Here is a 15,148-nt window from a genome sequence, read left to right on the forward strand (position 1 = left end):
CTGGGATCCATAAAAAACACTTCAAAATAGTACAAGGTTATTTTTGCTTATTAAATAATAAAAAATTATTGCTTCATAAATAATTATAGCTTAGTACATTATTGGGAAAAAATTTTAACAATCCATACCTTGATGAAAACTCCAACTAAACAAGCAAATTGAAAAAAGCTAAGAAAAAAAGTACCACTTGTTTGAAAGAGTGTCAATTACGTAAAATTTAAGAAAACTTTAGATGGAGTCAGCAACAAAATATTCCCCCCACCTGAAATGGAAGATAGTTTCAAGATGCAAAATCTAAAACGTGTTATAATTTTGGTTTATTTAACAACTTCTTTAGTTGGTAAGGTAGCAATCAATTAGATATTCTGCAAGTAGAATCACATTTAAAATGGTCCCAGGGCTTCCCTGGTGGCGCAGTGGTTGAGAATCCGCCTGCCAATGCAGTTCGATTCCTGGTCCAGGAAGATCCCACATGCCACAGAGCAACTAAGCCTGTGCGCCGCAACTACAGAGCCTGTGCTCTAGAGCCCGTGAGCCACAACTATTGAGCCTGCATGCCGCAACCACTGAAGCCCATGCGCCTAGAGCCCATGCTCCGCAACAAGAGAAGCCACGGCAATGAGAAGCCTGCGCACCGCAACGAAAAGTAGTCCCTGCTCACTGCAACTAGAGAAAGCATGCGCACAGCAACAAGGACCCAACTCAGCCAAAAATAAATAAATTAAATAAATAAATTTAAAAAAAAAAAAGGTCCCATTATATGCCCAGGAGTGGGATTGCTGGATCATATGGTAGCTCTATTTTTAGTTTTTTAAGGAACCTCCATACTGTTCTCCATAGTGGCTGCACCAATTTACATTCCCACCAACAGTGTAGGAGGGTTCCTTTTCCTCCACACCCTCTCCAGCATTTATTATTTGTAGACTTTTTGATGATGATCATTCTGACCAGTGTGAAGTGATATCTCACTGTAGTTCTGATTTGCATTTCTCTAATAATTAGTGATGTTGAGCATCTTTTCATGTGTTATATGGCCATGTGTATGTCTTCTTTGGAGAAATGTCTATTTAGATCTTCTACCCATTTTTTGATTGGGTTGTTTGTTGTTTGTTTTTTGATATTGGGCTGCACGAGCTGTTTGTACAAGCAACCTAAACGTCCATCGACAGAGGAATGGATAAAGAAGATGTGGCGCATATATATATATATATATATAATGGAATATTACTCAGCCATAAAAAGGACCGAAATAATGTCATTTCCAGCAACATGGATGGACCCAGAGATTGTCCTACAGAGTGAAGTAAGTCAGAAAGAGAAAGACAAATATCATATAATATTGCTTATATGTGGAACCTAGAAAAATGGTACAGATGAACTTACTTGCAAAGCAGAAATCGAATCACAGATGTAGAAAACAAACTCATGTTTACCAAGGGGGAAAGAGGTGGGTGGGACGAACTGGGGGATTAGAACTGACATATATACACTACTATGTATAAAATAGATAACTAATGAGCACCTACGGCATAGCAGAGGGAGCACTACTCAGTGCTCTGTGGTGACCTAAATAGGAATGGAATCTAAAAAAGAGTGTATATATGTGTATATATATAACTGATTCACTTTGATGTACAGCAGAAACTAACACAACATTGTAAAGTAACTATACTCCAATAAAAATTAATACAAAAATAAAATAAAATGGAATAAAATGGTTCCATTATATATATTCAGGACTTTGCAAAGTATATTTCACATGAAACAATGACTTCATATAATAACTGGAAAATATTTGTGTTCAATATTGGTCCTAGTCTACAATAACGGTGTTACAAATGGATTCTACTAACACATTGCTTTAGGCTACTGAGATTCACTTACTGAACACAGGTTTAACAAAGCAAGCAATGTTTAAATCTCACCCTCTGGCCAGGACTTATTGAGAAGGAAATGTTCTCTAATATGGCATTCCCACCGTCTATATACTTCGCTGTGAGGTCTTTGACAGTCATTCGGCCCCCTGAGGGCCAGATGTCATCTTTCTTCACATGTTGATTCTCGATAATCATAACTTTCGAGAGCTGGCCATCCTTGGATGGTTTCAACGACTTGTTAGATTTCCCGTCTTCTGCTGGCATATCAATAAACTTAAAGACTCGGCTCACAGATCGCATCTGAAATAAAAATAATTTTTAACTTTTGTTTAAGAGCTTCAGACAATGTCATAATTAGTTTGGTGTTTCCTAAAAAATAACTTGTAAGATGTGATGCTAGCTAGTCGTCACTTGGTTATTTGTTAGGTTTTTCAATGAACTAACAGGAAATAATTGGATGTAATTAAAAGCTTAACCAAGAGAATTAACTAGGATTTCTATAAATGCGCTCTGTATGAAACCGCTTATTTTTGTGATCAGTTAATTCTCAGTTATGCAAGCCACACATAAATAGCCAAACTCTACTCAAGGGAATAGGTTATGTCAAGGGGAAACTTTTTTCTACCATGAGTAGTACTACCCAATGTTTTACAACTGGTATATTATAATAAAATGTTTCACACCTCTAAACCACTACATAAGAGTCTTGCCTTACTCTCATAGTACATTAATAACTATCAACAATTCTATGTCAGCTGGGTGGTAAGTGGACTCTTGAGGCTTAGTAAATTTTGAATAACTTCACAATAATCTTCAAAAACAAATTGAAGTCACTGGCATATATCTGTAGTTAAATATTACATTTTTAATCTGAATTACTTAAAGATCAATTTCCATTGCTGAGCAAAATGTGACTGTGTATAAGGGCTGTATTTAAAATTCAACCAGTTTTAAAATTAATTTAGTTTTTAGAACTTATTTTATTGAAGTGTAGTTGATTTACAATGTTGTGTTAGTTTCTGGTGTACAGCAAAGTGATTCAGTTATGCGTATGTATATAAATTCTTTTTCATATTCTTTTCCCTTATGGTTTATCACAGGATATTGAATATAGTTCCCTTGCAACAGTAGGACTTTGCATCTGCTAACCTCAAACTGCCAATCCATCCCCCCCACTGCCTACCCCCCTTGGCAACCACAAGTCCATTCTCTATGTCTGTGAGTCTGCTTCTGTTTTGTAAATAAGTTCATTTGTGTCATATTTTAGATTCTACATATAAGTGATATCACATAGTATTTGTCTTTCTCCTTCTGACTTACTTCACTTAGTATGATAATCTCTAGTTGCATCCATGTTGCTGCAAATGGCATTATGAGATTCAACTATTTTTCAAAGGTGCTTAAATTCTTTAATGAGAACATATTTCTCTGAACAATTATAATTTATTGGAATTTGGAATGTGATTTTTAAAATAGCCTGGCATATAATAAGCATCCAATAAATATTTGAAAAAATTTTAAGTGAAGGGATAAATATGTGAATGATTAAATATATAAATAAATAAATGAATAAGAAGAAAGAGTTGGAGACTTTGAATTCACTCAGTTTTTATTTTTAAAAGATATCATCCTTGATTCTATGGCTTAGTCCTTCACAGGTGTTAACAGCTTACTAGACAGAAATTTTTTTGTCTTAAAAGTAATTGTTGATTCTGGCTCTACCCAGTCAAGAATTTAACCTTCTCCTTTACAATGTTAATTTCTTATCATCGTATAATAGTTAAGATTTAGATTCTTAGAAATGATTCTTTTTGCAAAAAAAATGGTGGGAAGAAATGCCTTTGGGCATGTGTCTCTATTATTTCTACTTTTCATTATCAAAAGGTGAAATGGGAAGAATTCTTCACCTTTAGTGTGAATGACTGGTAGATGAATCAGAGAAGTTTTAGATATTGATCCTTAACTGAACATTAAAAGTTTCATCTTAGCAAATCTAATAGTGTTGCCTGTTTTCACATGCACTGATCAAGCCTGCTGTTTATAAAGAGCTTTCTTCTGTCTAGTAATTGTGTGCTTCAATTTCCTTCATCTTGAAAATGTCTTCGAATTATCTTCAATAATTATTCAAAATTCAAAAAGGGAATCCTTTTAAGCCAAACCCACTGTAAATGGAAGTGAAAAGTATCCAAAGCCCACATCCATCATAAATAACTCTAGAGGAAATGAAAGGCATATTATAACTAGTCCTCTGACATAGTATTTTAAATTCCAAATTATGCGTGATTTTCAGGGTTTGTTAAATCCTCATTCAGTTATTTTTTATTAATTTTGAATTAAAGTAAACTGTTGACATTTCTGCATGTCAATGCTGTGAAGAATTCTAAACTAGTCTTTGTTAGGTGCTTTAGTATGTCAAGAAAGGTACTGTATAACAAAAATCCATCGTATTTTCATACTTCCAAGCAATCAAAAAAACATTTAAATATTGCCATCTAAACTACTCAAACTTATATGTGGTGTTATTAGAAAATGACATTCAAAGCTACTATTTTGGTAGCACTAAAATGTAGTGGATAAGCTTTCTGTGTAACGATTTGTGTTTGAGTACAGCAAATTACATTCTCCATTAGCAAGGGTGAATCCAGAACTTCTTTGTTTGCTTGTTTGTTTTTTCTTTGTTTTTTGAATGCAGAACTTCTAATGTCAGCTATGATAGATGGAATGTACCTATCAAATTTAGAAAACAGTTTTCAACTCGTCACCTTTCATATAGTCTAATTGCATAAAGTGACCCCAAGACAGGCTATTATAGTTACCCACAGCATGGTCAAATATCTCTGACCAAGAACTAGTTCACCTTAACAATGGGCACTCATCCACAGCACATGAACATTCACTCAACTCAATGGGCTAGAATATTTTCTGATGGGAAGAAAAGGTGGCTAGACACCTGCATTATGGTCAGTTTCTCAGCCACTGAAATGCCATTACTGAATAGATGATGTGGCCAGATAATGTTATGAATTGCTAACTAATTCCTTGTGCCTTGCAGGCGCTCCAATTTGCACGTTCTACTTTCACTGCCTCTCAAAGGAGAAGCTACATCAGAACCAGAGCACAGAAAATCATTTCTGGTCTTTCAAGTTGCAAAAAATTGCCTTTGTAGTCAGAGATTGACAGTTTGAAAATTTTGAACCACATGAATATTGCCTTTTTAGCTTCAAAAACCGAAGCCTGAAGGACACAAAGCACAGTGTTTATGTAAAAAACAGTAGTCATGGATGAAATTCAGATGGATGAGAAATAGCTTCTCTCCTCACTGCACAATCCAACTCATGAATGCACGGAGACACCAGTTCCTTTTAAAAGAAGCACTGCCTTGCAACTGAACTCTGGTTCTCTCCTCAAGTAGATTTGAGGGATTTTAGAACATAGGAAGGCTATGTCTCATTTCTAAGGTGGAGCCAGGAACGAGGAGGGCCTTAGAGAAGCTTCCAGTGCCCGGCATGGCACAGGAGCAATAGAGTGGACACGTATGCTTGGCATGTCTAGACGTAGATAACTTGACATAGCTTCAGATTTTCTTGTATTTCCAGAATGGTGCTGAAGGGAAGCCAAAGAATCCCAATGCTTTGATCCCTCAGGGTCTTCCATTCCTCAGAGACATGGAAGCAGCTCAGAGAGAGAGAGAGCTCACCTAGGGAGAGCTCATAATCAGGAGGAGAAGGACAAAGACCCAATATACCTGGACTGTACACCTCTAGGTCTGAGATAGTCTCGGAGACGGCAAGCACAACAAGGGACAACCTAGGGCCAGACGCCCCCTACTTCAGTGTCTTGGTATCCTGTAAACTCCACTCACAATTTATTATAGATTCACTTCTAGGAAGATCTCTGTATTTGCCGAAGTTGTTTCTTCCACTCAGCGGAAGGCATGTTCAAATAGAAAATAAATTTGACTATAGCACAAGTAGTCATATTTCTCGTACACTTGATTTCACAGCCAAAGATTCATACCTGCAATCAGGGATGGATCCAGGTTTGGTGGAACCTGAAACTTAAGTAATTTAGGGGACTCTTCTTAAGAAAAAGAATATATATACAATGAAATCTTAGCCATAAAAAGGATGAAATATTGCCATTTGCAGCAACATTGATGGATCTAGAGAATATCATACTAAGTGAAGGAAGTCAGACAGAGAAAGATAAATATTATATGATATCACTTATATGTGAAATCTAAAAAATAATACTAATGAATCTATCTACAAAACAGAAGCAGACTCACAGATACAGAAAACAAACTTATGGTTACTAAGGGGGAATAAATTAGGAGTATGGGATTAACAGATGCACAATACTATAAATAAAATAGATAAGCAACAAGGATTTACTGTATAACAACAAGGATTTACGGGGAACAATGTTCAAAAAGAGAGAAGAAAGAAAAAGAATTAAAATTCTGCATAGAAAATTAAGTATAGGGCCTTCAAAGGGTTCCATGCAAGTGAGAGAACGTGAAGCTTACATCTCATGGACTTCAGTTAAATCCACTGTGGCTAGTACAGTAAACTTATTCAAGCATTGTTTGTTGTATCTTCCCCATCTAGTGTTTACCATCATGCAGTCCCTTAATAAATCTTTGTTCATAATGAATTAATGCATTGTTCTACCTCATATGCAGAAAGCAGTTTCTGAGCAGGGAGAATGACAGTGCTGTGAGGACCTTAGCAGGAAATCCAGGCTGCATTTGTAGCCTCAGCCTCTCAGACTGCAAATATACATTGCTATTTGGATTAGAAGGAAATTGTAACATACCAAACTATTTTTAGTCTCATATATTTGTCTTCATTGAGCTTTTTAAACTAACTTAATCCTGTCTCTAATTTGGAATGTCTAAACACTTTCAGGCGATATGTAAAAACTGCTACGCCATTGTCCAGCTATGTAGATGGAGCTGGATGGAAATTCAGATTTGGCAATTTTCAGAGTTCTGTAGATGGAGTCGGGCAAACTCCTTAACCATAAGCTGCTGCTTCTGTGCATAGAAAAGTGTTTCCCGAAGAGGAATAAGGGGGAGGCTCTGTCTAGCCCACTGACAGCAAAGTCTCAACGTAGCCATTACCAGCTTCGGTGGGAGAATGTGTCTTAGATTTTAAGAAGTAAATGATGAAGCCAAAATGAGACTCAGGCACTGAAACATCAAACCTTTCCTCACATGAAGAGGAAAACTTGATATAATTTGCACAGACTTCTATAAAATTGGAGTTTAACTAAAATGAAGTGGGATTTTTGCTTGAGTAGCATCTGCTTTAAATTTTTGGCTTGATTATTTAAATTTATTATGCTCAAAAAATTCTCCTGAGTCAATCTTTAAAACTGAATCTCATTAGATTTATGATAGCATCTATATCAGGGGTCCCCAACCCCCAGGCTGCGGACCTCTAGAGGTCCGTGGCCCGCTAGGAACAGGGCCGCACAGCAGGAGGTGAGTGGTGGGCCAGCGAGCAAAGCTTCATCTGCCGCTCCCCATCGCTCCCAGTACCACCTGAACCAACCCCCCAACCCCCCGTCCTTGGAAAAACTGTCTTCCACGAAACCGGTCCCTGGTGCCAAAAAGGTTGGGGACCACTGGTCTCAATTACTAATCTAAGCATCAAGAGAACAGAGTCTTTTGGGAAAAGACAGCTCCACAGCCTCATCTCAACTGTATAACAGATATATTTAGTGAAAAAGAACATGATTCCTGATTTTCCTTTCCATCTTTTGTTAACAAAGAGGGAAGAAAAGGCTTAAAGATCTATTCTAGGGCAAGTCAGGAAGCCAGACTCCTCTCCCTCACAAAATATTGCTCTTTTTCCTTTCATCCTTTTGGTTATTTGGAAACCAGTACATCAAAATTGTGCTTTAACACCTAAACTACATGCTGTAATACCCCCAAAGCCATGATGATAGAAAATATATTTCATAAGCCTGAGATCTGGCTGGCAACACTGTAAAGAGTTTTCATAGCTGGTTGTTATAGGAAGATTATAAGAAATAAATGTGAAGAGAATCATCTAGAAGAGTGACATGTGAAAAACCACGTATTTTGCAAGAGAAAGTTTCAAAATGTGAAGTAGATGAAAGGGAGGATTACAGTGTTTTAAAGCATAGATTCTTCCCGATAGGCCCAAACTAAATGCTTTTCAGAATCAACTAACTAGAGACCTGAGACCCAAGACCACGTTAGAGTCATTGGCATAATCTTTAAGCCATGCATATAGACTTAAGAGATAATGGTTATCATGGAAACAGACTCTGCCCAAAACATATTCTTGAAACTCTGGTCTATCTTTCTGCACCTATTACTTATGCTCCCAGAGCACTTAAAAAGTCAATCAGAACTGTATTGTTATAAATTATTAACTGCATAAGTGAGTTACTTATAGTATACTATAAATTCCAACCCTTTGGAAATTATTAGAGCTTGCAATTTAACTTGTGGCAAATCACATGGCAAGTCAATGTCACTTTTTCTGACTGCAAGAAGTGAGAAAGAGAAAGAAAACACATTACAACTAATGACAAAAGACATATCCTAAATAAACATAGAGGTATCAAATATGTTGTGCCTATTTCAATAATTAAGAGCTTCAATAATCAAGGTACTAAGTGCCAATAGGCAAAGGAGGACTCTCAAATTTACCTATCTGAAAAGGTCTGATATCACTTGTTGAATCTACTACTCAAACTTGAACTCTTTCTGGTGTTATTGTTTTTCAAAAGCACATGATAGGCCATCAGCAAGTGCTTGGTGAATGCAATGGGCCTATGCGGTATCCATTAAACCTGTTTCAAAGGAAATCTCAAGAAGAGAAGATTTACTAAAAAACAAAATCCAGAACAACAAATCAAAATATTTTCCCAAGGTTTTGATTTTCTCTAAGCATCTTAATTTCGAGATAGTGCAACTTCCCCAAGTTCTCTATCATTAAGCACCATCCTTTATACGTCTTACACAGATTTATATGTGTCATTGGTTGATATACAGGACAAAAATAATTTGCTGATGGTCTGTCAGTTCCAAAGTAAATTCTATCCCATAGACCAGAGGTCAGCAAAACTATGGCCCAATGGCCAGATCTAGCCACAGCCATTTGTTTACATTAGCTTTGCCCTACAAAGGCTGAGTTGAATAATTGCCATAGAGACCACATAGCTCATAAGGCTGAAAACAGTACTACCTAACCCTTTATAGACAAAGTTTGCTGACTCCGTGCCATGACTCACAGAAAACTGGAGTGAAAATGAATCTTACAGACCAGCTAATCCAGTGATTCACAAGTCTAGATATACCAGAAACACCTGGAACACTTTTTAAAAGATAGACATCATGCCTGGTCACCTTGCCCCCAACCAAGAGAACTGCTTTAACTAATCTTAGAGGGCCCTGAGTAATCTCCATCTTTATAAAGTTTCCACATGCGCTGTCAGGTTGAGAACCTCTGTTCTAATCCATTCCTTCTTGGTACAAATGAAAAATTCTAAACCCAGGAAGTTAAAGTGACAGGCACAAAGCTCAACAAATTTTCCAAACTTTTCCACACTCCCGCAATCCCTTCACGTTCTCATAAGCCTCTCCTACTAATTCAAGACCCAAGAACATCTTAATGGTGCTTTTTTTTTGTCTTTGTTGTTTCTAGTAACACACTGGTTCAGAGTTCTTTATCAGCTCTGAAAACTGCAGTGGTGAATGACCTAATCATTGGACATGAGAATTCAGGGACAGTGGCAGATATGTGTGATTCCTGAGAGCACTTGGAATAGTGCCTGCACACATGCCAGTCAAGACTTGAAATCTTCCATAGGTTCAGAAGAGAATGTCAGAGCTAACAGAAGCTTAAATTTCTAACCAAACTGTTTCGTTTACAAAAGAGAAAAGGGAAGCCCTCAGGTGGGTTATGACTTGCCTAAGGCCACACAACTTCTTGGTGGTAAGGCCAGAGTGGAACACAGAATAGAAAGTCACTGTGCAGGATGGAAATAGAAAGGCTGGGTGGAAAGAAGTCTTGGCACAGAGGTCATAAGTGGAAACTACACCACAAAGACTCATGAGAACAGAAAAACAGAGAAAGGTGTTATCAAGAGGACATTAAAAGGAGGTTAAAAAAAATAGGAGGAGTGAATCCTCCCATCAGATTCTCACGGCAGAAACTACTGTCAATGCAATAGAATTAGGCATCAGTAGCACTGAAGAAAAGGCAGGTTCCCCACTTCTCCTCCCATCAGGTTTCTTGTTGGTCATTGTACAATCAGTCACTTGATCTTTACTGGAACCCAAAATAAACACGGTCAATAAAAGGACAAAGGAGAAACAGAGGGAGTTTCTATTGACAGAAAACTCTTCTCAGATTACATCGATCTTGCAAGAACTTTCTGGAAACTCATTAACTGGAATCTAACTGTGAACCGTACAGAGGCACGGTCTTCCCTGCTCATCCCGGAGGCTTCCATACTCCTGTGTTATTAGGAACACACTCTATAACAGGGATGGCTTATCTGCTGCTGCAATTGGTGAAGTAAGGCAGTGGATGCTCAGATCTTTTAGCTGTGCTCACTAGGATGTAGACAGTCCTGAAAACAGATGAATTGTCAAACGCCTTATTCAAACAATGAGACTATGAGTGGGGGCAATTCACCAGTCACCAGACAGCTTGATAACCACTAAGTCTGAAACATCACCTCATCACCTTTCATCCTTTCTACCTCTTATTTATTTATTTAATTTTCACTCATTCATGGAGGCAAAAATCTAGGTATGCACAGCCTATTTAAGATATATAATGTCTAAGTAGCTAACAATAGGAGACAGAGAAGCTTTATGGTACTAAAAATGGCAGGCATCTTGTGACTCCAAATAAAATAAATAAGTACACAGCTTTGTTAATTAAGAACACAAAAATTTTAAGATAATAGCTTTAGCAATAACAGTTATAATCCATATAGTACGTGAGGAATGGAGCTAAAAAGAATTAACACTTCTCTTTTCATCCCATCTACAGAATAGCATGAGATACACAATTGAAATGAATAGAGAGACATACATGCTATTCATGTTAAAATGAAGAGTGAATTAGAAGTCACATTTTTTAAAACACTGTGATATCAATTGAAATAATTGGAAATCCCCTAACATGGGGGTTTCTAGTGGGAATTATTAAGTTGGGCTCTGATAATTTTACTACTTTAAAAATTTCTGGGGTTATTCAAAACCTATTACACTATGCTGTTCATAAGGTGACAATGTTCAGATGATTTTTTTTTTCCAAACTGCTATATAAAACTAGACAAACTAGTAGGTAGAAGTTTTGTTCTCTTTTAATGGTCTCTTGATACTGCAAGCATATTCTGAGGAGATTCCAAACAAAAGTTTATGCCCTAAAATGTCAAGTCTACTGGAAGACATTCTATCACTGTTTTATAAACACTGGGAGGTGTCAAGTTAGTAGTTGGATATATATTTAGAGGGCAGGGGAATGGTCTAAATGAGAGATATGAATGTGCAATGCATTGAGAGATGATTTCTGAATCATGGAGTTAGATAACAGCTAGAGAAAGTGTAGATAGAGGAGGGCTGGAATACAGCTGACGTTTAGAGCTCTGCAAGAAGATGAGAGGCCAGCACAGAGAACTAAGGAGGAACCAGAGAGGCAGCGGGAAAACGAGGTGGGAGTAGCATCACCCTATCGAGAGAAGAAAGGATCACAAGAAGGACGTGTCCATGGCATAAGTAACTGCTGAGAGGTTGAGAGAAATAAAGATGCTGGCTCTGGAAAGATGTTGGTCATGAGTGCTGGGGATGATGGAAATGAAATGAAGCAGGTTATGTAAAGAATGGGAGGGAGGAAATGGAGTCAGGCACTCTTTTAAGAACTTTTGCTGAAAATTGGTCAAAGAAATGGAGTGCTAGCTGGAGATCAAGGGATGGCAGGTTTTTTTTTTTTAAATATATATATCTTTATTGGAGTATAATTGCTTTACAGTGTTGTGTTAGTTTCTGCTGTACAACGAACTGAATCAGCTATATGTATACCTATATCCCCATATCCCGTCCCTCTTGAGCCTCCCTCCCACCCTCCTTATCCCACCCCTCTAGATCGTCACAAAGCATCAGGCTGATCTCCCTGTGCTATGCGGCTGCTTCCCAGGATGGTAGTTTTATTCTAGGGAGAAAGGTCCCACAAAGAGGGGTTGATCGCATATCACTGGCTTTTATACAGAAGTGAAGACACAGAGGGTACTGGAGCATATGAGTAGTGGTGCAGAAGGGTGGTGGAGAGAAAGGAGGGAATTCTTTCTGGTTGCATGTTTTTTTCTATATAGTATGTAGCAAGGTCACTGACTGAGAATGCAGGGGGTGGAATTATTGGAGCATCTGAGAAGAGACAAGAAGGTGGGAAAGAACCATCTTAGGGAATAAAATAGAGAATTTATTAGGAAAATGTAATAAAAGGGTTGTGGACCAGTTCTGAGTGCCAACATCTGAGATGTGCAGTCAGTCATAAATGCAAAGATACCTGAGGTTGTGATGAGGAAGTGTTATCCTCCAAATATTACCTCTACTGTTTGAAAGCTAATGAAAGCTAGGCACCTGGGTTAAGCAATGGATGAGCAGTAGAAGAAAAGTCATATTGCCGTTTTTATAATTTCATATTTCTGTTGACGGTTGACTCTTTGTTCATGCCTAAACCCAGCCAGATGCGTAAATGAAATATTCTTTCCAAGTCTAAAGACATTTTTTTCTGAGTACCTTTGTACTGAAAAACTAAAAGTGTGTGTCAAATAAAACACCCTGTTTACTGCAGCTTAAACTCAGGTCTAAACTCATTTCAGAACTCAATAAAGTAAAGTGAGTTTTTACTTCAGAGGTCACAAGGACCTTTAGTGTTAACATATATGTAAACATGAAATTTGAGGGCAGAGCTCTCTCCCCTTCTACTTTCAACATATGCTAGGTGAAAACCAACAGATTACTGGACAACTTTAGCAGTTGCAGGGGTGGAAGCAGCAAGATGGGAATTAATAACTAGATAAAGGCCCAGGAAAGACCAGTTGTGCTGTTTGGCAGGGAAATGAAAACTAACATGATCACTTTGATATTCATAGAAAAGAAAACGACTCTAAAAAATATGATGAAATGCAAATAATGATACTTTTCATAGACTGTATTAGAACATAATAGTTTTTCGCAAGATCCTTTTATGCCAGGAGGTGAAACAATGTCAAAGTACAGGTCACAAAGCCCAGGATGACCATGTGAAAAACTAGAGAAATAAAAATGCCTGAAAGAAATTTTAATGGAGATTAGACATGCAAAAGAGACAGACACCAAACAAAGAGAGGCTGTAGAGGCTGTTACATAAACCAAGCAAATTAATGTGACAAAGAGAAAGGAATTGTGCATATACAAGGTAAAGAGATGCTTTCAGATAAAGAAAACGAAGTGAAGTGCCTGAGGATTTTAATCGTAAAGTCAAAGTTGTAGAAAGTTTGAACAAAGAATTAAATAGATGTCAGCACAATATTTACTTACTATCTTCCTGCTACTTCCCAACAGAAACATTTTAAAGGACATTTACAAGACTCAACCCCAAAAGCATAAGAGCTAAGTGAGGAGATGAATGGCGGCACTAAAAAGAGCTGGTCAAACTCAGAAAAAAAAAAAATGATCCTAAAGGAAAAGAAAAAAACCCTGCTATAAATCAGGTTAAGGTTAAATTACATTTCAATGAATTACTACAATGCTTTGGTTAAATAAAATATTAAGTCACATAAACAAGAAGAGGGCATAAAAAGGTTTGGTTTTTCCCTATAGAAGTATTTTTTATAATGATACTTGTTCTGACAGGAACTGATTATACAAATTTCACAGCTGAACGAATGTGTGCATTTTGAGAACATGTTAACTGTCTCAGAGAATAATAAAAAGAATCTAAGCCAAAAGGGAAATAACAAATGTTATATAGTCACTCCCAACATGGCTTTCTAGACTGTCCACAAATACAGTATTGGATGTCTGATTTTGAATACAGTACTCCAGCTAGACTAATAGAAGTTGATGATGAAGCTATCCAGACCAACTATACCATCTGATGAAATTATGCATTTGTTTTTTAAATAAAAAGGGGAAATATGCCTTGATTCCATTTATCCCTCACTCTTGCTGCCATGGGATTTGTGCCCTGGACACAGTGTTACATACATTACTGCAGGCTCTGCACTCCAAGGAACCAAAACAAGAGAAATCACAAAACCAAAATATGGTCTTTGTACACACTAATAAATTACATAAATATGTGGCAATATTGACCAAGCAAAAAGAGAAGGCAATGATAAACACTTAAGAATGAGAAAGGAGCTACCACCACCAAAAAAAAAAAGACTGTGGAAATTTTAAAAATATGAAAAAATATTATGAAAAATGTAATGCTGATAAATTTGAAAACCCAAGATAGGGGAGGATTTCTTAAAAAGATACCAAAAGCACAAAACATAAAGGAAAATATTGAAAAATTTAACTTCATTAAACTTAAAAGTTTCTTTTCACCAAAAGATACTATAAGCCAAGCCACTGACTGAAGGACCATGTTTGAAATGTAAAGAAGTGACAACTGATTCAGAATTCATAAACTCCAACAAATGAATTAAGAAAAAAACCAATCTACTTGAAAAATGAGCAATCGAAATGAACAAGCAATTAACAGACAAGGAATCTCAAATGGCCAATAAATATGTATTAAGCTGCCCTATCTCCTTAGCATTCACTTCACACCCATCAGATTTCCAAAATTAAAAAGTCTGACAAGAATGGCTATCATCAGAAAGTCTACAAATAATAAATGCTGGAGAGGTTGTGGAGAAAAGAGAACCCTCTTACACTACTGGTGGGAATGTAAATTTGTGCAGCCACTATGGAAAACAGTATGGGGAGGTTCCTTAAAAAAATTAAAAATAGAGCTACCATTTGATCCAGCAATCCCATTCCTGAGCATATGTCTAGAAAAGTTAAAAACTAATTCGAAAAGATACATGTACCCCAATGTTCACAGCAGCACTGTTCACAATAGCCAAGGCATGGAAGCAATCTAAGTGTCCATTGACAGATGAATGGATAAAGAAGATGTGGTACATATATACAATGGAATACTACTCAGCAATAAAAAAGAATGAAATAATGCCATTTGCAGCAACATGGATGGACCTAGAGAATATCATACTAAGTGAGTAAG

At 37.0% G+C, this 15,148-nt stretch overlaps 1 protein-coding gene across 1 annotated transcript in view; it reads right to left on the minus strand.

Annotated features, from left to right (window-relative positions):
* Positions 1 to 15,148, minus strand: part of CFTR (CF transmembrane conductance regulator) — a 167,546-nt gene that overhangs the window by 37,950 nt on the left and 114,448 nt on the right. Inside the window, exon 22 of the mRNA XM_055084662.1 lies at positions 1,926 to 2,177. Within this exon, the coding sequence (XP_054940637.1) occupies positions 1,926 to 2,177 (252 nt within the window). The remainder of the gene's footprint in view (positions 1 to 1,925; positions 2,178 to 15,148) is intronic.

The sequence above is a fragment of the Physeter macrocephalus genome, chromosome 5 (genome assembly GCF_002837175.3).
Source record: "Physeter macrocephalus isolate SW-GA chromosome 5, ASM283717v5, whole genome shotgun sequence".
Taxonomy (NCBI): Eukaryota; Metazoa; Chordata; class Mammalia; order Artiodactyla; family Physeteridae; genus Physeter; species Physeter macrocephalus.